This window comes from Bos indicus, chromosome 1 (assembly GCF_029378745.1).
Source record: "Bos indicus isolate NIAB-ARS_2022 breed Sahiwal x Tharparkar chromosome 1, NIAB-ARS_B.indTharparkar_mat_pri_1.0, whole genome shotgun sequence".
Classification (NCBI taxonomy): domain Eukaryota; kingdom Metazoa; phylum Chordata; class Mammalia; order Artiodactyla; family Bovidae; genus Bos; species Bos indicus.
In genome coordinates, this window is record NC_091760.1 from 51,108,781 (window position 1) to 51,132,762 (window position 23,982).

The following is a 23,982-nucleotide window of genomic DNA, read 5'->3' on the forward strand; positions in this document are numbered from 1 at the left end:
AAGAGTAACATGGAAGCTTACATTACCATATGTAAAACAGATAGCCTATGGGAATTTGCTGTATGGCTCAGGAAACTCCAACAGGGGCTCTATATCAACCTAGAGGGGTGTGATAGGGAAGGAGGTTCATAAGGGAGTGGATATATGTATACCTATGGCTGATTCATGTTGACGTCTGACAGAAAACAACAAAATTCTGTAAAGGAATTATCCTTCAATGAAAAAATAAACTAAAAAACAAAAAGAATGAATGAGGACAGTTGATGATATTAGAATAAGTAACAGAGAGAGAGAGATCCTTAGTTTTGATGTTCTTTTATGATGGGCAAGTGGAAATGACATTGATGAATCTAGACTCTTCTAGCTTTAATTTGGTAGGCCGATGAAAACAGTTTATCAGGAACATAGACATTCTGATCTGGAGGCTTGGACTAGAATCCTATACCCACAAACGCTAACTGTGTGACACTGGGTAAGCCATTTCATCTTATTTGTTGGGTATAATGAAAGAATGCACATTTTAAGGGATATCTGAAAGGTAAAGTAAGAAAAATTAATTCAAAGCTTTTCAAAGTGCTATGCAAATTCTGGTTGTTATAATTACTACAAAAATCATCTCAGGAACAAAACAAAAGAGGTAAGATAGCTGAGGAAACCACAGCCATTATATGACTCTCAAGTGAAAGAGGAGTTTCAACATTTTGTCATGTAGTAAGTACTTGTAGTTCTAAGTCTAAAAAGTTTCACTAAGGCTAGAAATTTGAAGCCTGGTTGCTTTTGAAGGAAGAGATATTAAAAGATTATTTCTTAGTGCCTTGAATGTGGTTCTTTGAGCTGACTTCTCAACTCTCAGTTACATATTTCTTCCCCAATAATGTTCTCTAAATATGGGACATATATAAATCTCTTTAACCACATGTCATGTTAAAATCAGAGCTTATCAATTTTCATCTATTGACTTTTTATGAAGCATTTTGAATATTCCAATATCTTTCCTCTAAATTATTTTGAAAAAATATGCAGGAGGAATAACTAGAAGAAAACATTAATTTTATTTTTAACTGAATTAAAGTCCTTGGCAGTAATTAAAAACAAGGCTGCATATCCAACTGGCATATACATATATATATATCCATTTTTTATTTTGGAAGGAAAATTTGAAGAATATAGTTTACAGTCTGTCCTGTTCATGAACTCAGAAGATATTTTCTATACTCTTGAAATGAAAAATCAAATAAAAACAGTTCCTTACTTAACACCTTATGTAGTAACCCTGCAACATCACTTCCACATAATGTGCTATTACAAAAAAGAAGACATGGAGGAGTTCAGGGTAAAGAAGAAAATGTTTTGTTAATATTCGTGGAACAGTGTGGAAGTGAAAGAAAACTCTCCCAAGTTTCATTGCCAAGGATAGAACAGAAATGCCTCACCCACAGTGATACTGCTTCAAAGAATGCCTCTAGAGAGGTGATTACTCAAGCTTACTTAGTATTCTGTGCAAACTCAGGCTTGCTTATTCAATTTATTAAATAACACAGATGTTTCAGAAGGAGAAAGTATCTGACACCTCTTTGGAGGCATGACTAATGGGCCATTATGACAGCAATTAGAGTAACCACTTGCAGCTTGAAAGAACTGACTGACACATCTACTGCGCATGTCTTAGGTTTCCATTAATTACATAAACTTTAAGTCTCCAATGAATTTCAATTAAACCAAAGTAGGGCATCAAGTGGAAGGAAAAGTTAGTGAAGAGCGACTTGCTAAAGATTCACAATGGTTGAACACAAAATGTTTTATGGTCTGGGTTTTAATAGTTCCTACTGGACTCTGATTTATCAGAGCTTCTTGGCAGACATGCAGCTTTTAAAATCCTTTTCGTGTCAATATACCCAACCAAAGTAGCAGAAAGTAACAAAAATATTCCCCATCCATAATTAAATCTGAAAGATAACAGGGTATTCATTTCAAGTGATTATTAGTACTGTGCCCCTCTATAAAATTTTTATTATCTAATTTTATCGTCTTGCGGGTTTGGACTGGGTCTTTAGTATAGAACCTCGGACAGAGAAGATGCTCAAAGATTGTTTCCTAAATAAATAACAAGGGTTTTGAGATACTAGAGAATGATGGCTGTCATTCCATGTCAGCTTGTATCAAGCAAGTTAAGGGATATCAAATTATTTTTGTGCCCAATTAAGTTTGAAAACTCAATTTTTTCTCTCAGAAAAACAAGCATATAGAAACAAAAACACTGGCTTTAAAGTCACAAAATACATTCTAGCCCTTTACCATTTTGAATAAGGAAAAAGTTAAAAAAAAAAAACAAAACCACATATTACTACATGTACTCATATCCAGAGAGACACATAACATTTCAAATTACATCTACAAGCTTATATACAATGTTTGACAGCACAGTATAAAACTATAGAAAAGTCCCATACTTGTGTTCATTTGTCCTCATTTTGACAGTCAATTAGGTTAAATTCAGTGAGCAGCTCACTCATGTGAGGATTTAGTATAGCTGATGTCTGTTAACTGTTTTAACTAGATTCACTGTATAAGACCTTTGTTTTTATTAAATAACAGGGGTATTTTGCAATAATGTGTTTAAATGATTGTCAAATACTGCAGTCCATACAAAACTATGAAAGCTGTCAAAACAGATTTTTTGTTTGGCAGCAAGAGGCACTGAGTGAAATCTATATGTACAGGTAGAAATATTCAGATTATCTAAAATGTTCACAAGTTGAAGCTTCTTTAACGACTAAATTCCTATTGAGATACAGACTACTGAACATCACTTTGAAATTCCCAAATGTTGACCCAACAACAGTTCTCTTTGGCATAGAGAAAACTTGAACCAGAGATCACCTGCATGTCTATTGGTGTTAAAAAAGCAATAAATAGAAACTTGGTCTTCCTGGCTAAAAAAGTGCAAAAAAACAAAATGTGAAAAGCTGAAGGGAATTACTCAGCAGCTAATGAATGGAACAAATGGAGCTGAGGCTTGAAATTCTTAGAATTCATTCACAGATCTTGAGCATACTGAAGAGTCTTTGAAAAGACTACATATACATTTCAGAAGAGAAATGGACAGAACTGAGACATTACAAAGGCTTTTTGACAACTGATCTTCCATATCAATGTCTTTTAACTTGGCATCTTAGTTCTGGACATCCAGGTGGTGCTAGTGGTTAAGAATCTGCCTGCCAAAGCAAGAGATATAACAGACACTGGTTCAATTCTAGGTTGGGAAGATGCTCTGGAGGGCATGGCAACCCACTCCAGTATTCTTGCCTGGAGAATCCCATGGACAAAGGAGCCTGGCAGGCTACAGTCCATAGGGTCACAAACAGCTGGACATGACTGAAGCAATTTAGCACAATCTTAGTCCTAGTCTTCTCTTTTCTGTATATTATCTAGCATACGAAAGTGAAAGTGAAGTCGCTCAGTTATGTCGGATTCTTTGCGACCCCATGGACTGTACCTACTAGGTTCCTCCGTCCACGGAATTTTCCAGGCAAGAGTACTGGAGTGAGTTGCCATTTCCTTTTCCAGGAGATCTTCCCAAACCAGCAATCAAATCTGGGTCTCCCGCATTGCAGGGAGATGTTTTACCATCTGGGCCACCAGGGAAGATCTTAAGAATCTGCCTAGCAAAGCAAGAGACACTGGTTCCATCCTAGGTTGGGAAGATCCCCTGGAGGAGGACATAGCCCACTCCAGTATTCTTCTCTAGGAAATCCGATGGACGAGGAGTCTGGCAGGCCACAGTTCATGGGGTTGCAAAGAGTTGGACACAACGTGGGCTTCCCTGTGGCTCACCTAGTAAAGAATCCACCTGCAATGCAGTTCGATCCCTGGGTTGAGAAGATTCCCCTGGAGAAGGGAAACGCTACCCACTCCAGTATTCTGGCCTGGAAAACTCCATGGACTATACAGTCCATGGAGTCGCAAAGAGTTGGACATGACTGAGAGACTTTCACTTTTCACTATGAGACTAAACAAGAACAACATGCAGATTACAGAGACATATACAAAAACGTATCAGAAAAATGCTTATTAATCATTAAACATCCTGTGTGGGAAGAATTTTAAAGATGCTGAAATCCTGCCTTTGCATATTTTTCATTAACCTATATACAAAATTCTACGATAATATTATAATAATATTATTCACTAGTGACATGAGTGTGATTTACTTTGATTATTCCAACTTTCTAAGCACTTCCGAATTTGTCAATTTTTTTTTCCCTACTTAACTTACTCAACTACTACTTTATTACTACTTTTTCACACAGCTTCTCCTAAAACTTTACTCAGAGACAATTTTTAGCAATTGACAATTTATGTACTTCCTCAATCTCTAAAACTAAGTACTAAAGAGTTAAGAAAAAAAAAAGAAAAGAAAAAATTTCAAATATTAACAATTACAAATTGACTGAACCTATCTTAATATAAGGCCATTAGATCAATATGAAAAACCATAAAGAGAATCAAGTAACTGATTAGCTACAAGCAAGAGGAACTGTACCATTTGGAGACTACAGAATAAAATATAGAAAAGCTGTGGTGATGTAAAGGGCGAAGGATTAATAACACATCCATGAATACTGGGAAACACCCCTATGTCCTTGCACGTAACAAACTTACTGTAGTGCACAGACTCACTAGATCAAATACATATCACTGGCCCTGGAGTTTCAAAAGATTAATTTCATTTAAGAAGAATATAGAAACTAAAATAAGTAAAACCTCTTTGTTTTACATTCAGCTCTACTCTTTCACTTACTCTGAGCCACAAGGTAAACAGCTATTTTGAATGACACTATAAACCACAAGGTAAACAGCTATTTTGAATGACACTATAAATGATAATCTTTACTAACCAAAGGTTTCTGCCACCATAGTGGGAACTTCCTCTGAACTTCCAAATGCTAAGTTTCAAGATGAAGATGCTAGGTCTATGCTTGTATTTGTATGCTCCAAGCCCAGGACCATAGAGAAGGGGCTGAAGTATGCAGGGCACCTGTGGAGGTAGAGTACTGGGAGCCTGTACCAGCCTAAAATTCTGGTTTTCTTTAGGGAGAAAAGCAAACTTTTACTTTCTTCAAACCTGTAAGAACCATACTACTGCACCGAAGACGTAACTCAGTCTAAAGGGCTTGACAAACATATTTGGCCTCTGTCAGTTTAATACTTGCCCTGAAATACTTAAAGGGTTTCAGGTAAAGCAAATAATCTTAAAGTGGTCCCCTCCCTGTCAGCCAGGCACTGAGTTAATAACATCTCTAATATTTTCTACTGGTACCTTTGAAATCCATTTGCAAACTGACAGTTTTATCTTCTACCTGTGTAATTAAATTTATTGAAACATTTATTTTTTAAAAAAGGCACTGCTATGTCTGCAGAACTATTATTTGTTAACATAAACAGCAAGTAACTTTATGTTGAGTTTGCTGATGCCATACTGGGCATTGCTTTTCCTCCAACTTCTCCCTGTACTACTCAAAATTCACAAGCATCATGAAGGGATAAAGGGAAATGAGGGCAAGGAAAACCTCAGGTAAAATATAAATCAAATGCATATTGAAAGAGAGCCATGTAGGGAGGTGGAACAATCTTTACTAACGAAGGAAAGACGTCTGGGAGCTCAGAAACAGCTCTGTAAATGTAAATCAATTGTAATTCATTTCCTACTTCTTCCTCTTTTTCTTCATCCATTTTTAAAAGTTCTCCAAAGGTAAAAAGAGGCCCTCTTCATAAGATTGCAAAAATGTGAAAATCATTAATATTCTATCATCAAGTAATGAGCTCAACAAACATCAATGCTCCTATGAGTTTGCACTGCCCTGTCCAGATCCCCTGAGGCCATCCTTCCTGAGGAAATACACAGGTTCTGGGCTGGAAAGAAGGTTCAGAAATACGGATACTCATGATAACGCTCAATTCCAAATTCTTTTACAGGCTTGAAAGTTTAATGATTTGTTTTCTAAATCCAATCAACATTACTGACTTCAACACTGACTGTGTTAAAACAGAGGAGCTAAAAAAGTGCTTGAGCAAAATATTCTGTGAATCCTCCAAATACTCAAAACTAGAAATCTGTCCAAAGATCTATTTTAAAATCTCCAACCTTCATTACAGATAAAGAAATATTTTAAAGAAGCCCTTGGGAAAACCAATTATTTTCTAGGTCTTATTCTAAAACAGCAAATCAATTTCTATTTATTGAATGCCTACAGAATGGAAGGCAGCTTTGCCTTGTAAATTGGAAAATTTAGTGCCTTTGGGAACTAAAGACATTTGGGAAACTTTCTGTCTGATTCTCCTGTTTTAGCCTTACAGAGCAATTGGAGACATTCGTGAGACAGGAGCCATACCTCCTCAAGAGAAGTGTTGAAACATCAAAGTAAGATTTATCTACTAGGGTTTACTTTGCTTGAGAATCTGATCTACTATAAATAGAATCTTGGCTACAATAAATAAATACGGTTAGTTTGCAACATTGGTAAGTGATATTCTGAAATAAGTAGTGTTATAGAAGCAGAACTACTTATGATTAATATTGTAAGATTAAGTTATTTTAATTTTATATATTAAATAAATAATAGTGAAAGAAAGGGCTTCCCTGGAAGCTCAGCTGGCAAAGAATCCACTTGCAATGCAGGAGACCCTGGTTAGATTCCTGGGTGGGGAACATCCCCTGGAGAAGGGATAGGCTACCCACTCCAGAATTCTTGGGCCTCCCTGGTGGCTCAGACGGTAAAGAGTCCACCTGCAATGTGGGAGACCTGGGTACAAGCCGTGAGTTGGAAAGATCCCCTGGAGGAGGGCATGACAACCAACTCCAGTATTCTTGGCTGGAAAATCCCCATGGACAGAGAGGGCTTCAGTCCATGGAGTAACATAGAGTAGGACATGACTGAGCGACTAAGCACAGCACAGCACAGCACGAGGAAAACATGAAAACCCAACAGAAAGTCAAATTATGGAAGTGAAAGATTCAAACATGTGAGGTTTTTTTAAAAACCAACCGTTCAAACAAACACTTACCAGTGTGACTTTTTGAATCCTTAAGATGAAGAAAAATGAAAAAAGACATATTCATAGGGAATATAAGGAAGACATCAAAGTGACTAAATCTTGACTATACCTGCCAGGCTGTAAGACAAGAGGTGCACATCAGGTGCCCACAAGGCTCGATCTTGACATCCTTGTCGTTCTCAGCACAAATCTTACAGAGCTGGAAAGTGGAACCCATCTCACAATATAATTCATATTGTTCCTGGAATTGGGGGAGCAAAAAAGGCAACATTAATGTATTTTTTTGCATGAACTGATAATACTGAATTTTCTCAAATACCATGACTTACAGTAAATTCCTCACACTTGATCCTGTCAGATCAAACTACCATTTAAGATATGTTTTAAATCGGTAGTCACAATTTGGTCCATAAAATTAAAAAGATTTTATCAGCAACTGTGTAAACTTTTTTAATACTTTGGATTATTTAACATTTTGTACTGTTCCTTTAGGAAGGTACCTGCATCAACAGGATGATTTAAGAGACAAACGTATGGTTTTAAATGCAATAAAAAACAATACTTTTCTCTGTAAATACCACATACTCATCTAATTTTAATGTCAAAATTGCAATACAGCTGACAATTTTATTTCTTAGACATCTATCTAGGAAATTTCAGGACGGAAAATTTGCCAAGGCCTTTCTGCATGCTATGTACTGTTGTCCACATTTATTATGTCATATAATCTGCAAAGTATAATAAGATACACTGAATTAAAAAAAAAAACTGAGGCTCAGTAGTATAAATTATTTTCCTCAAATTCTATATTAAATCCCTATTTTCATACTCTTTTCCCAGTCTAATACTATCAAAAACCTAATCATTTCAGCTACCAAAAACTGTTTTATTAAAAATCTATTCTCTTTATTCACTAGTTTAGATGCTTTTGGCATAATTAAATTCTCAGTGTTCAAATAATGAAAACGTCTCTGTCACAAAGAAGATTCAGATATACTGGTAAGTATAAAGAAAGTATGAACAGAGACTGTTACTTAATAGGGATACAAAGAAAAGGAGTTACTGAAACAAAAATTTGTTTAAATAAAGCAATGTGTTAGTCTAGTAAGTACGTACTACATACATGGCCTTGGACAGGATGAATAAATGACAATATTTAATTCCTAGCCTAGTGAAAGATCTTACAATCTCAGTGAGAAAAAATATATATGTATAAACACATAGATACACACACCCACATACTCATTCATATATAAATTCTGTCTACCATGGTATATGTATGACTATATAATTTTAAAATAAATTAAGGGAAAGAGTAGATCAAGATGGAAAAGAAGTCCAAAGTATCATATATATCACTGAAATCCCTAAAATACTAGATAAGTATCTATGTGTGTGTGTGTGTCCTCAGTCACTTCAGTCGTGTCCAACTCTTTGTGACCCTACAGACTGTAGCCCATATACTGGTTATGCAATTCAATGGGCCAATCTACAATTATTAAAAAAATTAAAATAAGATACAATCACACTTGCAGAAGCCAATGCAACCTAAGAGGTAAGCTATTCAAATATTTATGAGTAGTTTAAGAGAATGATACTACTCCTGAATATGAATTTTAAAACAATTTTTAAACAATGGCTTTATAATGAGGAATTGTCTTCTGTGTCTCTTTACATATGTTAGAAAACATAGAATCAGTACATAACTTTTTAAATGGCTTTCATATATTAAATTTTTAAAACTGCCCAAAAGACTACACATGTCAACAAGTATATTTTAAATATCATAACCATAGAAATCTAAAGAAGTAGAAATGAAAAATTATCTACTGTTTTCCCTAAAACTTACCATTTGGTTTTATTAGTTTTATTATTATACAAAGTGCAAAATATCCAAATTATAAAATTAAAAAAAATTTAACTACAGCTACATAATATTGGAAGTTCTCTCTCAAAGACTGTTGCCAAATTTGTGTTTTTCATTTTTATTTTTTTAAAGTGCATTCACATGTTCACATATGGTAATTTTTATTTATAAAATTGAAGTTACATAATGTCATTTTACAAAATCAAATGTTACATAATTAAGCTTTACATAACTTTTTTACATAACAAGATGCAGAAGTTCCCATGTGAGTGTTCAGAGCTACCTTCCTCTTGTTAAAGACTTTACAAGATAATGAAGTATGAGTATACTATGGTATTTAACCTAAGACTGAATATAGGTATTTGGTATACTGTAATTGCACTGATGCTAAAGCTGAAACTCCAATACTTTGGCCACCTCATGCCAAGAGTTGACTCATTGGAAAAGACTCTGATGCTGGGAGGGATTGGGGGCAGGAGGAAAAGGGGACGACAGAAGATGAGATGGCTGGATGGCATCACCAACTCGATGGACATGAGTGTGAGTGAACTCCGAGAGTTGGTGATGGACAGGGAGGCCTGGCGTGCTGCAATTCATGGGGTCGCAAAGAGTTGGACACGACTGAGTGACTGAACTGAACTGAATATTTCACTTTTAAGAAAAATGCTAAAGTGAACATCCTGGTGTAGAGATCTTTGTGTGTATATTCAAGTAATATGTATATGGAATCTAGAGTCAAACATGTTTAGGTTTTGGTAACATTCAGTATCACCCTCGAGAAAGACTTTACGAAGTTAACCCCCGAGTCATAACCTATGAGGGTGCCAACAGTGGATTTACAAGAACACAATTATTGTTTCCAGGAGGTTTCAATTACTCATTTGACTCTAAAAACTAATGCATACAATTATTCTAATCTTCCCTGAAGTTTTCTAAAGCTAAATATCTCTCCTTTCCTATCAATCTGCCTACCTATAGATTTATCTATTTCCCCACATAAATGTCAGTATTATATTGGAAGCAGAAAGATTAACAAGAGATTTTTATCAAAAAAATGAAGAAAGTTCTATAATTTCTTTTCAAACACTCTTAGAATTCCTTAAATATATTTTGCATTAAATATCTGTACATGACTTTACCAATTATTTAGAATGTTATTTCAAACGCAACACAAATACTTATTAATTTTACACATGTCTCCAGAAATTGTCCTTACCTGTGTAACTTTTATATGATCATGGGGTGTAGGTTCACATAATCCAGTTAAATCAGGATTATAACTCCTCCCATCAGGATAAAGATAACTGGATTATAAACAGAAATTTTATTTACATAACTATATACAAGTCTTAATTGCCTCTAAGGTTATGTAATCAGATTCTTCTAAATTTAAACACACATTTAGATGTTTCCTTTTTATGTATCTTACATCAAGAATTTATTCTATCACTGTTTCCATAATATTACAATGTTATTTTTAGGAAATTTAAAATCTAGGAAATAAAAGAAATATATAATGAACATGGACTCAGTCATTAAGCAATCATTTTCAATTAAATACCTTTACTATATGTATTGGAGAAGGAAATGGCCACCCACTCCAGTCTTCTTGCCTGGAGAAGTCTATGGAGCCTGGCAAGCTGCAGTCCATGGGGGTCACAAGAGTCGGACATGACTGAGTGACTAACACTTTCACTGGTTACTCATGTTCTATTCCAAAATACTCAGAATATACACCTATTTGCAATTATTATGTCTTTCACATGAAGCACAATTAATGTTACATTTTACACCAGGCTTAGTACCACTAGGAAACAAAAATAGAATTAAAGCCCACAATTTTCTCATAAAAGTTATCCACACATTTTTGTGGTGTTTTCGCTCCCTAGTTGCCCATTCCCTTTCTGTTTCACCTTCCATTTACCCTGGCACACATACACATGTGCACTTACACAAAGGCCACGACTCTAGGTTTCATTCATTTCAAACGCAGCTACCAACAGAATGGCTTATAAACACAAGGTTCCATGACTAGAGAGAAGTAAAATAAGAACTAAAAGTTATCATGCCATTGGCTGTGCTAAACCAGTGCTTAGTTATTCAGAAATCCATTTTAAAAAATGAAGCTGATCATATTGGCAAGCACCTATAATAGATTAGGAAATGAATAATACTACTGCTGGATTTCATCAACTCATTAAGTTACCGGTGATTTTGTTTATTAACTTTTTGTTTTAGATTTCTGAATGATAACTTAAGAATATAATACTACAGTGGTGAATAAAAGGCAAAACTATACTAAAACTATTATGTGAAGGAACAAAAAATATTTATCCATAAACAGTCTATAAATATGTTAGTGTTTAAAATTCTACAAGAAAGCCAGGAAAAAATAAACCTAGAGGACAGACAATTTTCATATGGTAAGGAGAAAATCAGTGAGTGGGTTTTTGTTGTTGTTGTTGTATTTTTAAGATTTAGGAAAAGGAGTTGACTACATATGACTGTGATAAAAATTTTAGAGCATCATTATAGGGGTAGGATAAAACACTACAAATGTTATAGAAGTGATAAACAAAAGTTGGTAACTTTCTTTTTATACTTGTTCACCACACTTCAAGAATGTTGAATTCTAGGGAGAATTCAGAAATAAAAGATTACAAACACAATAATTTTGCCAGAGAACAGGTTTAAAAATTCTGTATAGGAGCAATTAAATGATTATGGTCTTCAACACTGCTGCTGCTGCTCAGTCCCTTCCAATGGCATTGAAGGAATAAGGAATCTTGGCTAGTTTTCAAAGTAAACTTCTTTATCACTTATGTCCCACAATATCAGATTAACTATAAGGAATGGACAAATGACCCTGATAGTTGGAAACAGTCAGACAGATGATATCCTGTGTTTTTACTGATCTTTTGTTGTTGCTGTTGTTTCATGTCTGACTCTTTGCAATCACATGGATTGTAGCCAGCCAGGCTCCTCTGACCATGGGATTTCCCAGGCAAGAATACTGCAGTGGGTTGCCATTTCCTTCTCCAGGTCATTTTCTGGACCCAGGCATCAAACCCAGGTCTCCTGTATTGGTAGACAGACTCTTTACCTCTGAGCCACCAGAAAAGCCCATAATAAGATATATCAAAATTAGTCCATTCACAGATTGGCCCACTTGTGATCTCTTTTTATAAATTAAAACTCTGAAGTACATTTTCTTCAAGACAAAAATCCTGTTACAGTGGATAGAAAGCCACACATATGAATCCTTGATGTATCAGAGGTAAGGTATAAATAACAGAATAGCAAATTTATAATTAAAAAAAAGGAGAAATACAGACTTTTAGTACCAGTTTGCCATTCATTCTTACATAACTATTTCTTAAAATTCAAAACTTCTATCCATTCACATAGAGCCCATCACTTTTTCTTTTTTCTGTTCTTACTTTGGCAAAATAAAATTTTGCTACTGGAAACTATTTGCTCTTTCTGGTAGACTTCCCCCTCTCAGGTTTCTATCACAGGAATACAGTCAATATTTTACAATAACTATAAATGGAGCCGAATGAGCGCCAAAGAATGGGCACTTTCGGACTGTGGTGCTAGAAAAGACTCTTGAGAGTCCCTTGGACAGCAAGGAGAGCAAACCAATAAATCCTAAAGGAAATCAACCTTGAAAATTCACTGGAAGGACAGATGCTGAAGCTGAAGCTCCAATACTTTGGCCCCTGATGCAAAGAGCTGACTCACTGGAAAAGACTCTGAGGCTGGGAAAGATCGAGGGCAGGAGGAAAAGGGGACAACAGTGGATGAACTGTTTGGATGGCATCACTGACTCAACGGACATGAGTCTGCACAAACATCAGGAGAGAGTGAAGGACAGGGAAGCCTGGCGTGCTGCGGTCCATGGAAAGAGTCAGACATGACTGAGTGAGTGAACAACAGCAGCAAATGAAGTATAACCTTTAAAACTTGTGAGTCATTATACTGGTCACCTGTAACATTTAACATTGTACCTCACTTATACTTTAATTAAAAAAAAAAAAGACAAAAGAGAGGAAGCGAAAGAGGAGGGTAGGAGAGAAGGAAGGCATGTTTCAGAGACATAGGAGCACAGTGCTCCCCAGGGAAATGAAATTCCAGGCCCCTTTAATAGCCAGTTGTATTTTTCTGAGACAGAAGAGCAGATGGATGGCTCTTTGGGGCGGGTTGCTTTTGTGAGCTGTCTATGGCAATCCCACAAAGGGAGCTTCTTTGCAACTTTACTAACAGTCCAAGAACAGAGCCTATCAGAATCTGCCCATGATCCCAACAGCAGGATTAAAAGACCCTATACTGATTGAGAGTACAAATTGGGAGCACAGGAGCAGAGCTAGATAGGGAACAGTCAAATAATCATTCTGCTGTGTCCATTCTCCAACTGTACAGTATTTTCTAACATTTCTAAGGAAATACTGAGATCTGAAGGTTGTGAAGACCATGCTAAAAAAAAAATCAAATAATTAGGTTACTTTAAATTGACTATTTTAAGAAATGAACAATAAAATCTAAGGATCATCCATTTCTTAGTTTTAAAATAAAAACCAGTCAGACCATCAGCCTCACTGTCCATTCCAACCATCAAAAGGAGCCTCTACCTTCCACATCTGTGAACAATAAAAACTCCAACCCCCATGTCTCATACTCACAATCCTTCCCTGCTGCCATCAATCAAGGCTTGAAATAAGGGCTTGTTGTGCGGTATGGTCTGTAAGATATTGCCATCCCCTGTCACATAGCCAATGGCCCACTGCCCCAGCCTGGTGCAGCTTAACCGGAAAATGTAGCTGTGAAACATAAGAAAATTATGTTTAAACACTTTCAAAATGTCTGCTCGCTAACTACTACCCAACAATTGGTAGATTTTTCTTAAGCAAAATAAACAAAATCATTTAGGATTTCTATCTTGAAACTTATTTCTACACTTTTCTCCTTCTCCATTTACTGATCTGCAAAAGAAATAATGATAGTAATTCCATTTAAATATCCCTAGAGTTCTGTGAAAAAATAATTGAAGTTGTAAACCATCAAATAATTTACCATCATCATCATTAGAGGTTTGCTCTGCATGAAAGTGCTGGTGGTGTGAAACAGCTGTGACATTTTTGGAAAGTAAAAATAAAGTAAGTAAAAATTAATTTGGCTAGCTCAGACAGAAATTGAGCCAGTCTACTATGGAATTCAATACATTATTTTGTCATCTTAAAATTATGCACTTCTAGTTCTTAAAAAGTTAAAATAATACTTTTCTTTCAAGTATTACAGCCACTCATGTTTAAACAAAAGACCAAAGAGCTGAACTATATTAATGGGAAAACAAACTAGGTAAGTTCATGGTCTCCCTCTAATCCTGTCAAGTTCAGTGTCTTGTGATAGGAAATAAAAATAGTTCTAAAATAAAAAACAAATTAATGACAATGTCAGAAGACACTGACTTGGTTTTAAATTCATTATTTACTATGATTAGCTAATTATCTTATCAACTTACTACATTTTACAGCATTTCCCTGAATTTAAGTGTATTACACTCAATCTTATTCATGATATCCATATCTGGATTTTATAACACCTTAAGCAGATCGAAAGTAGGCCAACTTAAGCTATATTTGAGTACCCTGATTGCTATATGTATGTGGTAGAAATAAGCATCTGTTAATTACATTAGCTATTGATTAAACAAGTACTGTAATAAAAACTTTAACAGATAATTTAGCATATATAACAGCTACACAGTCATTAGATTTACTTAATTTGGATATCAAGTACTGTAATGTGGTTTCATCTTTGAAGAAAACTGGGCTCTTTAAAGAAAGGAAGAAGTGATTTTCATACTGGTTTTGGACTGTTGGAAAGGACTTTTCAAGAAGTCTAAAAACATTCTCCTAGAAAGCTGAAAAATAAGTATCAACCTCTCACTTAGCATCCTTAATCATAATCATCTAAAGAATTCCACACAGACATGACTGTCAGTTGGATCCAAATAAAGTACAACCTTAAGAACTCAAATGTCCTTGAAATATAGCCAACTATTTTCTTTACCATGAAAGTAAAGAGATGAACCATTTTCTGAGAGAAAGGACAACTCCAGCAAATATTTATTAAAATCATTTGGCTGTTCACTGAATTTTCCTAAACACATTTTAAATACCCTATTACACATACATACAACAGTTTACCACAGACTGATCATTTCATCATTAAGGAAAACTTAGAAGAAATAACTGATACAAGGCAAGAAGGGAAGGAAAAGAAGACATCCTTTCAGAGAGCACTATCTTAAAAGCACTATTCGAATAGTGATGAGTTCTGGCTTTTATTAATACTTCCAACACGGTCATTAATTATCTCCATGATCTTGAACAAGAGAACACAAAAAGGACTCACTTTATTATTTTTTTTAGAACTGGAGATAATTTCCCAAATAACTTCTGTGTTAAATCTGTATGATAGAATGATTCCAATGGTATTATATCTTTCAAATCATACTCCAGGAACAAGAGGATACTTTGATGTCAATCAAGAGAGCAAAAGTTACGGAAAAATTTGGTTATGAGAGATCCCTGAATGAAACAAAATGACTCACCTAAGCCACTGTCAATGTGCACAGTATCTGACCTGCTCTTGTAGTCACATTGAGAACCAGTTCTCAGTCTACACCCATGACTCCACAGGAGCCACACTGCTTTCTGTTCCTACAACTGCCTTCTAATATACAATAAAATTCTTAGAAATATAAGAGGTGGAAATTTTTCCATTATGGCAAAGAGGGTAGAAACCATCCATAACTGACTGTTTGAAAAGACTTTCTTAAAGGACAAATGACATTTGCACTAAAAATCAAATAAAAACGGTATTAGAAGAAAAAGGCAGACTTGAAAAATACTCAACTTCTAAAATGAAATGACCCCTATATGAACATCAGTGCTCTCATGGACAGTGGGATGGTGTCTCCTACTAAATACTTTAAGTGTCATGACCATCATATCCAGCAGACTGCATGCCACAGCACAAATGCCTACTACGTGCCTGGTCCATTTCTAGACTGGCCATGGGGAAAATGTCTGCACCAGGGGAGAGAGATTTTCTGATCCCAGATATGCCATTAATAAGATCTGCTCTCTTAGACAAAGCCAGAGAGGCTGATCACACAGCTAAACTCTGTGAGTTTCATTCGATTTCAACACCGGCATGAGGGATTATGGAAGAAGTTCTCAAGGACATGACACTGCTTGGGAGTGCTAGCAACAGGTTTCTATGTTTATGAACTTGCTACACATTCACCATGTATCTGTACACTTAAATGTACTTATATGCATTAATATGTATTTATATGTAATTACGTGATTATCATAGAACCAAACTGAATGTCTTGAAAAATACCCTAAAATAATGAACATGAAACTGATTTGTCATTAGCACAGTATTCAAGTACTCAAATAAACAATTTTATACACAAACACGTCATGAAAAGAGTTAATATGCTAATATCTTATTCCAATTTTAAACTCTGAGACTTACTCTCTAAATTCACCAAATTACTTATTACCATATCCTCTTTCACTTTATGAATATTAAGTTTCAGAACAAGCATAACATACCAATTTGAGTAACTGAATTAGGAAGCACTGTTTTGGTCTATTAGCATTTCCCTCCCCTCAACCCATGTGTATAACTGATTTACTTAGGAATGAACCACCAAGGACTTTCCATCTTTACATTCATCACATACTGCCAAAAAGTCTTACCTTCCGGGTTTGGTGCTGTATTTCTGTAGCCGTGCTTTTACTTCATCATATGTGAGAAATGCCATGTAACCCGGATGTGTTACAGCTAAGAAATTCCAATTCCGTAAAATAGAACCCCAAGGCTAAAAGTATAAGTAAATTAAAAGGTTACCTAGAGAATATCAACTATCATTTACACACCAAGCCATTATTTAATACACATACTAAAATTCTTCTGGATATTTTTAAAGTGAATATGAGTTTACATGGCTTAGGTCAACTTACATTATCCAAAAGCAAACATAAAACTACTTACTTTAATTTTGGAGAAATATAATTATGCAGAAAACAGATTTTAGGAAAAAAATATTGAAAGCAAAAAGGAAAACCACATAATCTCTTTTCCACATATTCTATTCCCAATACAGCAGTTGCAATCGTTTTGAAACATAAACCACATCACTCTTTGGTTCAAAACTCTCTAACTTTGACTAAAAGCCAAAGTTCTTATAAATGGCCTAGAAGGACCTTACGGGGTTGAGACCCAGTTCCCCTGTATCCCCATCTGCTGTGACTCTCTCACATTCTGCCTTTCCTCTAGATCCGCGGATCACTTTGCTGCTGGCTTGAACATAATTATACTCTCTCACCTCAGAGCCTTTGAATCTGCTGATCCCTCTACCTGAATTCTTCAAATATGTATGTGACTCCTTCCTCTTCAAACATCTTTTCCTCAACATAGCCTTCTCAGACCGAAATCACTACTTCTCATCTTATGCCTCATCTCCCTGTGTGTCTGTCTTATTCACTACTCTAACATTTAGATATCACATTTTGTAGAACAAAAGACTATCAAGGAATGTGAGTGATTTGGCAAAGTCCACACACTGACCCTAAGCTACATAAGAACAAGGAACATGCCTGTCTTGCTTCCCAAAGGGAGACCAGCACTAAAGCAGCATCAGAGCAGAGCAACCAGGATAGCTGCTCTGAACTGACTTGTCTACAAAGCCTTGACTCCCATGGTAACACACTACAATTCTAACATTTGGTTCATCCTTGTACAATTAGAAAATCAGAAAAGGTTCAGTTTAGAGGTGAATTCTACAGAAATCCTTCACAGAAATACACACACACACACACACACACACACACACACACACACACACACAGAGGCTTTGTTATCACTCTCTCTAATGGGATTAGTTGTCCCTCCAAATCATGGCAAGGGAAAAAAGGCAGCCAGTAATAAACAACTTTGCTTGAGGGTGTTGAATGAATTATCTCTGCTGTATCTTTAAGGCTGAAGCTACATTTATCCCAATGAATTGGCAGCATACTCTATCTAATGTGCCAAATTATTAACTCAAATCTTCTATGTAAAAGAAAAAAAAAAAAAAAAAAAGTATTCTGTGTTGCCAAGTGAAAGTTGTCAAAATAGTTATCCTAGACTCGATTACTGGTGGAGGGCTCCTACTTCTGTTTGTTTTGAGACTTGTTCCTTGTTATTGTTAAGCAAGGTTCAAATTTACAAGGCGGAATTCTTTTAGGATTATACCCTTGAGAGGAGGATAACAAGGGAAAGAATGATTTAAGAATGATTTAGTAATGAAGAGTTTAACCTTTGCCGAAATAACAAGAAAAATCTTTAGGGTATTTCCCCATCATACTAAAATACCTAATTGGGGAAAAATGAGCTCTGGAGAACACTCTTATGAGAGGTTCTGTCTATGTACTTGAAAAAAAAAATGTTTTTAATTTTCTTCTTAAGGGATGACTAAAAATTACATAAACAATACTTGGAAGAGTATTAGCATGTGTTTTAAAAAAAACTGAATAATAACTATCAGGAGTCACTGAGTTTGTTTTGTTTTGCTTCCTCATCTATAAAGGACAAGGATGAAAAGAATATAAAATATTTGGGTCACTTCCATTAGAATCCACACAAATTAATGAAAGCTGTTTTTTTTTTTTTTTAAAAACAATGCTGAACTTTATAGACAGCCCATGCACAGACCAAATACAAGTGGAGTTTTGAGCCAAATGCTGTGCTATATAGCAACCATTTCTTGGTAATAATTCCAAGGCCTAGCTTCTAACTGCAAATATATATACTTAATAGGAAGTCTGTGCACTATTTTATTTGAGAATGAAACCCACAGTCAGAAACACGTGGTAGTTTTGTATTTTGTGTGTGCGCGTTTAAAGTATGTTGCCAAAGAATGGCTAAATAAAGTGGGCAAAATAAAGTGCTTTGAAGAGTGATTATTTTTGCAATTTGTTGTTAGATGATAGGAAATCTTTTTTCACACACCAAACACAACATTATTTGGAGATTCTCTTTTTAAAATTACTGATTTTTGGCTGTGCTGGGTCTTCACTGCTGTGTGGGCTTTCCTCTAGTTGTGGCGAGTGGGGGCTCCCCCCTAGTTGCGGTGCACAGGCTGCTTATCGTGATGGCTTCTCTTGCTGTGAAGCACAGGCTCAGCAGTTGTGGTGCACGAACTTAGTTGCTCCATGGCATGTGTGACCTTCCCAGATCAGGGGTTGAACCCGTGGCTCCTGCATTGGGAAGCAGATTCTTCACCACTGGGCCACCAGAGAAGCCCCTATTTGGAGATGCTTAAATGACTACAGAAACTAATGAAGTATCTTAAAAAGACTAGTTCCTCCATTCTCTCAAAGGTCACCGTGTTCAGGAACACTCATTTACTGACTTACAACCTACCCTGGGAGCAGAACCTTGGCTGGGCTGCCCAGATTCTCTCTCAATCCTCACTGCGAAAGATGACTTCCTTCACCTCTTTTTCTCCCTATTCCACAATGTGTACATTCCATAGGCACTACTATATATAGCCCCAAATCACTCACTCCTTATCCTGCCACCTTACCCATCCCACTTATTGCCCCATTTCTCAACAATCCCATCTTCTCTTACGGAAGAGAATGGGAAATGGAAGGAGGAAGGAGCAACAGCCCCAAGGAGAGCAAAGAAGAATGTAAAAGCCCATATTTCCAATCTGGGACTTGAGCACTCGACAATCCCAGCATCTCTGAACTACCTGGAGGGGAGACGGATAAGGTAACAGGCAGACGGAGGAACATAGCCATTGCAAGATCTTCCCAGGGACTCACAGCACTGTCCAAGTTCTGGCAAAATATCAGGATGAGGGAAGAAAGGAAGAAGGGGAGACCAGAATCCTCCAGCTTTCTTCTTTCATGTCCTAGACAAGTCTCAACTCCATCTCCTCACCGCAACTGACACCTTCTTCAAATCTGATGCTAGATCTCTAGAACAAAGCCCAATCCTGAAGGTGTCCTTTGACCACTTTCAGATCCCACTCTGCTAAATACTCCACCCCCAACAGTTTAACGCTAGAAGAATTCACAACCACTTTACCATCTATATCACAAGTAGAGCAGAATATATGTCCGTGCAGTAATAGTAACCATAAAACTTACATTTTAAATATAGACTACACAACTATAAGAGGAAAATATTACTCAATTTTTAAAGTTATACAAAAATAAAAGATCAGTAAAAGTTAATACATCCACTTTCTGTACACAAAACCAATTTTTTTTATATTTTAAAACACATACATGATTACAGTATAAGCTTAATGAAATGAGGAGAGGTAAAGAATCTTAGAAAAACACAGGGGCTAACAAGAGTTCTTTAGCTACTTCTATAAGCCTGGGTTTTCAAAGACACCAGGTATACTTTGGTCCACTGGCGCTGTTTTGTTTTGTTACCTAATACTTTTCACAGTAGCTCTACTTAAAAGGTTCTTTTCCTCTCCCATCCCCTGGAGCATAAAGAAGATATATGCACCTTAGAGTGTTAAGATTACTTGGCTATTTTAAAGTGAAACAGCTTATAAGAAAATATGTATACACATTAAGCAGCTGTTTGGGTAAGTGTTTAACCAACATTAAATTGCCATCATACTTTTGATATATAATTCTGAGGCCTCCTAGTATTTAACATTCTGACTGAAAGTCATCCAGGCTCCCCACAAAAAAATACACTCTTTCTAGAATAAATAGTTAGGTTTAACGTATGGAGAAAAAAAAAAAAAATTAGTTTTCTTCCTTCCCAAGGGGAAGAAGCAGAGTGCCTAGTATTAGAAGGTCTTGGTATCATGTTCAGTCAGTATATGTAAAATTATCAAAAACTTTTAAAGAAAGGACAAGTTCCATTATAAAATAATCAGTATCAGATAACACAGCCTTTTCCTAAAATGTATCTTAAAGTCGTTGGAAAAACATTAACTGACAACATACATATACCAAGGGAATAATCATGAAACTACTGTAAATTGAAAACAACCAAAAGCGTACTTTCTGCAGTTACTTATCTAATTTTCTATTCTATACATCTAGGTAGAATTACGATTATAAAGCTGTAATAAAGTAAAATGTATTCTGTAAGTACTGTCGATAAGAGTTAATTTGCCCTCTGTTAATGGGTTCTTTTATAAATTAAAAGTTAATCCCACGTAATCTTGTTTTCTTACATAAATCAGTTACCCGATCCTTGCAGGCAAGTACCAAGCAGAGTCATAAATCAGAAAAGCAAAATTCTTACAACATGAGAAACATGAAAACCAATATTATACTCTAACATTTGTTGAAAGTATGTTTCAAACAGAATAAATCTTACTGCAGACTAAAATAAAAAAAGAAAGAAAAACTGTGTTGGAATATAAGCAAGCCTCATTTTTGATCAATTAAACCTCACTTGCTATATAATTTACCAGGGATTTTAGGTGCGATTCTCATTTTATGACCACTTGAATTTCAGAGATGATATGCAATTTAATGGCAGAAGCAAATTCAAAGCAAATTGCAAGTCTTCATATTTGGGGTAATTCTGTCTACACATACAAAGGCACAAAATGATGATACCCAGCTTTTATTATATGATACCTACTTCTGAATAGCTATGTGAAGACAATCATAAAAGAATGATTCAAAAACAAAAACAATAAATAGGAAAAGAAGGTTAATCTCAAAGTCACTGATATCAGGGAAAAAAACAAGAAAACCTAATTTCCCAAATAAGAGATATGCTAAATTAATAACAGACTATTTTGATGGAATATTCTGTAGCAACTGAAAGCTGAAAATTACACTGATGAAATATTTACTGACATTGAAAAATGTTTATAACATATGGTTGAAAGAGCAAAGCTAGCTGTAGAATCAGTATACATCATAGTAATCGCCTATACAGAAGAGGTTAAGTTTGCTATTTATTCCAAAGCTTGCTATTTCCCTTCTCATCTAATGGGTGTGGGAGGTAAAGGCAGCTGTTGAGATACAACCTCAGCAAATGCCCACCTGTAAAACTTGCATTCTGTCAGTTACTGGGCTAGAATGATCAACAAAGTAAAATGAGAAACTAAATAGGGACTTTTTATAAAGCAAAGCTCCTTTACATAATAAGCAATAAGCTTATTGCTTATTACTAACTTCCAGTTGCTTATTATCAGAACACCAGATATCCCAAACTTAAACTCTAAACTTAGAGCAATGACCAACAACTTGCTTTTAAATGAAGTGAAGTGAAAGTCGCTCAGTCGTGTCTGACTCTTTGAGACCCCATGGACTGTATGGTCCCTGGAATTCTCCAGGCCAGAATACTGGAATGGGTAGCCTTTCCCTTCTCTAGGGGATCTTCCCAACCCAAGGATCGAACCCATGTCTCCCGCATTGCAGGCAGATTCTTTACCAGCTAAGCCACAAGGGAAGTCTGCTTTTAAATAGGAGACTATCAAAAATGAGACTATTTCCCATATATCTGTACATTATGCATGCATGTGCAAAAGACACACATACGCAGAGAAGGAAGAGAGTAGAAGAGAGCGCAGGATTAAGCAAATACAAAGCTTACCTGAAATAGCCTGGTAAAAATATCAAATTCAAAAACTGAAATGTAATCATTACAAGTCAAGTCAATGGTTGATTTTAGAGCCATTGCTTCCAGGCCAGAGCTAATCTGATGCACCTCATGAAGGCATTGTCTGAATACTTTCCATGGTACAATAGTTCTGTGCAAGAAAAAAAAAAGTAATTGAATCAAGTGTCATTTAAGACATACCTTCCAGTGAAACAGCACAATTCAATCATAACATTAATATAATTGTATTTGTACTAAAAGACAAATAGTTGAGAATACTATTTATAATTCAGAACATAGGTAATGGGTTTTGCTAAATGGATTATTTTTCATTTGCTAAGAATGTGACCAAAATGCAGATCAATTTTTCTCTCAAACAGTCCTCGACTATCAAGATATTTCTAAAAATGCTTCCAAAGAAGGTATTAGATCAAAGTCCTGTATGTCTGAACTCTTCCTTTATTTTCTTAAAGTAATAACAGGATGATGTGTTCACATAATAGCAAGAATTCTTTGTTCATTGCATAAGAAAGTTCAGGCAGAAAGTCATCAAGATATTTCTGCCACCATCCTGATATGTTCTAAAGAGATGGAAAACCACTTTATTTAACCTTTCATACTAATGCAAAGGGAAATTTCAATAATTTTTAACCAACCCCACTAGGTATCAAATGGAAAGTTATTTATTCAACACTCACTGATCAACTTAATAGTAAAACCCTTGTATCAACATTTTTTAGGTAATATACTTACATGGTTCAAAAATTTTGAAGAGCATAGAATGGTACCCAGGGGAAAGTCTCCCAACTCATTCTCTACCTGACCAGTTTCCAACATTCACCCACCTCCTGTCCACCATGAAAATGAATAACATTCATTATTTGTTCTTCACTTTTCCTCCTTTGGGAATGTTAAATGCCTATTTCTGAACAAGTGGAAGAAAATAATCATTCATATGTTGAAAATTTTAAGCTGCAGTTTTCATAATTGTTGTGTTTAGTCACTGAGTCACGTCTGACTCTTTTGCAGCCCCATGGACTGAAGCCTATCAGTCTCCTCTGTCCATGGGGTTTCCCAGGCAAGAATGCTGCGGTGGGTTGCCATTTCCTTCTCCAGAGGATCTTCCTGACCCAGGAATTGAGCCCACATCTCCTGCACTGGCAGGCGGGTTCTTTACCATTTGAGCCACCAGAGAAGACCAGTTTTCATAATAGGATGGCTATAAAAGCTATATACACTCTCTTCTAAGATTGCAAATATTTAAATAAAGATTTTTCTTTACTAGTATCTCTTGAGAATTAAGACTCAAGCAGAATGGACTAAATTAGTTGGCCCCGTGTGATACTAATCCTTCCAGTGAAGCATCACCATAAAGGTAAAAGGTTCGTATTCATTCA

At 35.7% G+C, this 23,982-nt stretch overlaps 1 protein-coding gene across 9 annotated transcripts in view; it reads right to left on the minus strand.

Annotated features, from left to right (window-relative positions):
* CBLB (Cbl proto-oncogene B) overlaps positions 1 to 23,982 on the minus strand; it is a 225,916-nt gene that overhangs the window by 85,691 nt on the left and 116,243 nt on the right. For all 9 annotated transcript variants that reach the window (XM_070787231.1, XM_019974609.2, XM_019974545.2 and 6 more), the window contains exons 5-9: positions 22,580 to 22,736; positions 16,702 to 16,823; positions 13,606 to 13,743; positions 10,140 to 10,227; positions 7,166 to 7,297 (exon numbers count right to left, since the gene is read on the minus strand). In XM_070787231.1, coding sequence (XP_070643332.1) covers positions 7,166 to 7,297; positions 10,140 to 10,227; positions 13,606 to 13,743; positions 16,702 to 16,823; positions 22,580 to 22,736 — 637 coding nt within the window. The remainder of the gene's footprint in view (positions 1 to 7,165; positions 7,298 to 10,139; positions 10,228 to 13,605; positions 13,744 to 16,701; positions 16,824 to 22,579; positions 22,737 to 23,982) is intronic.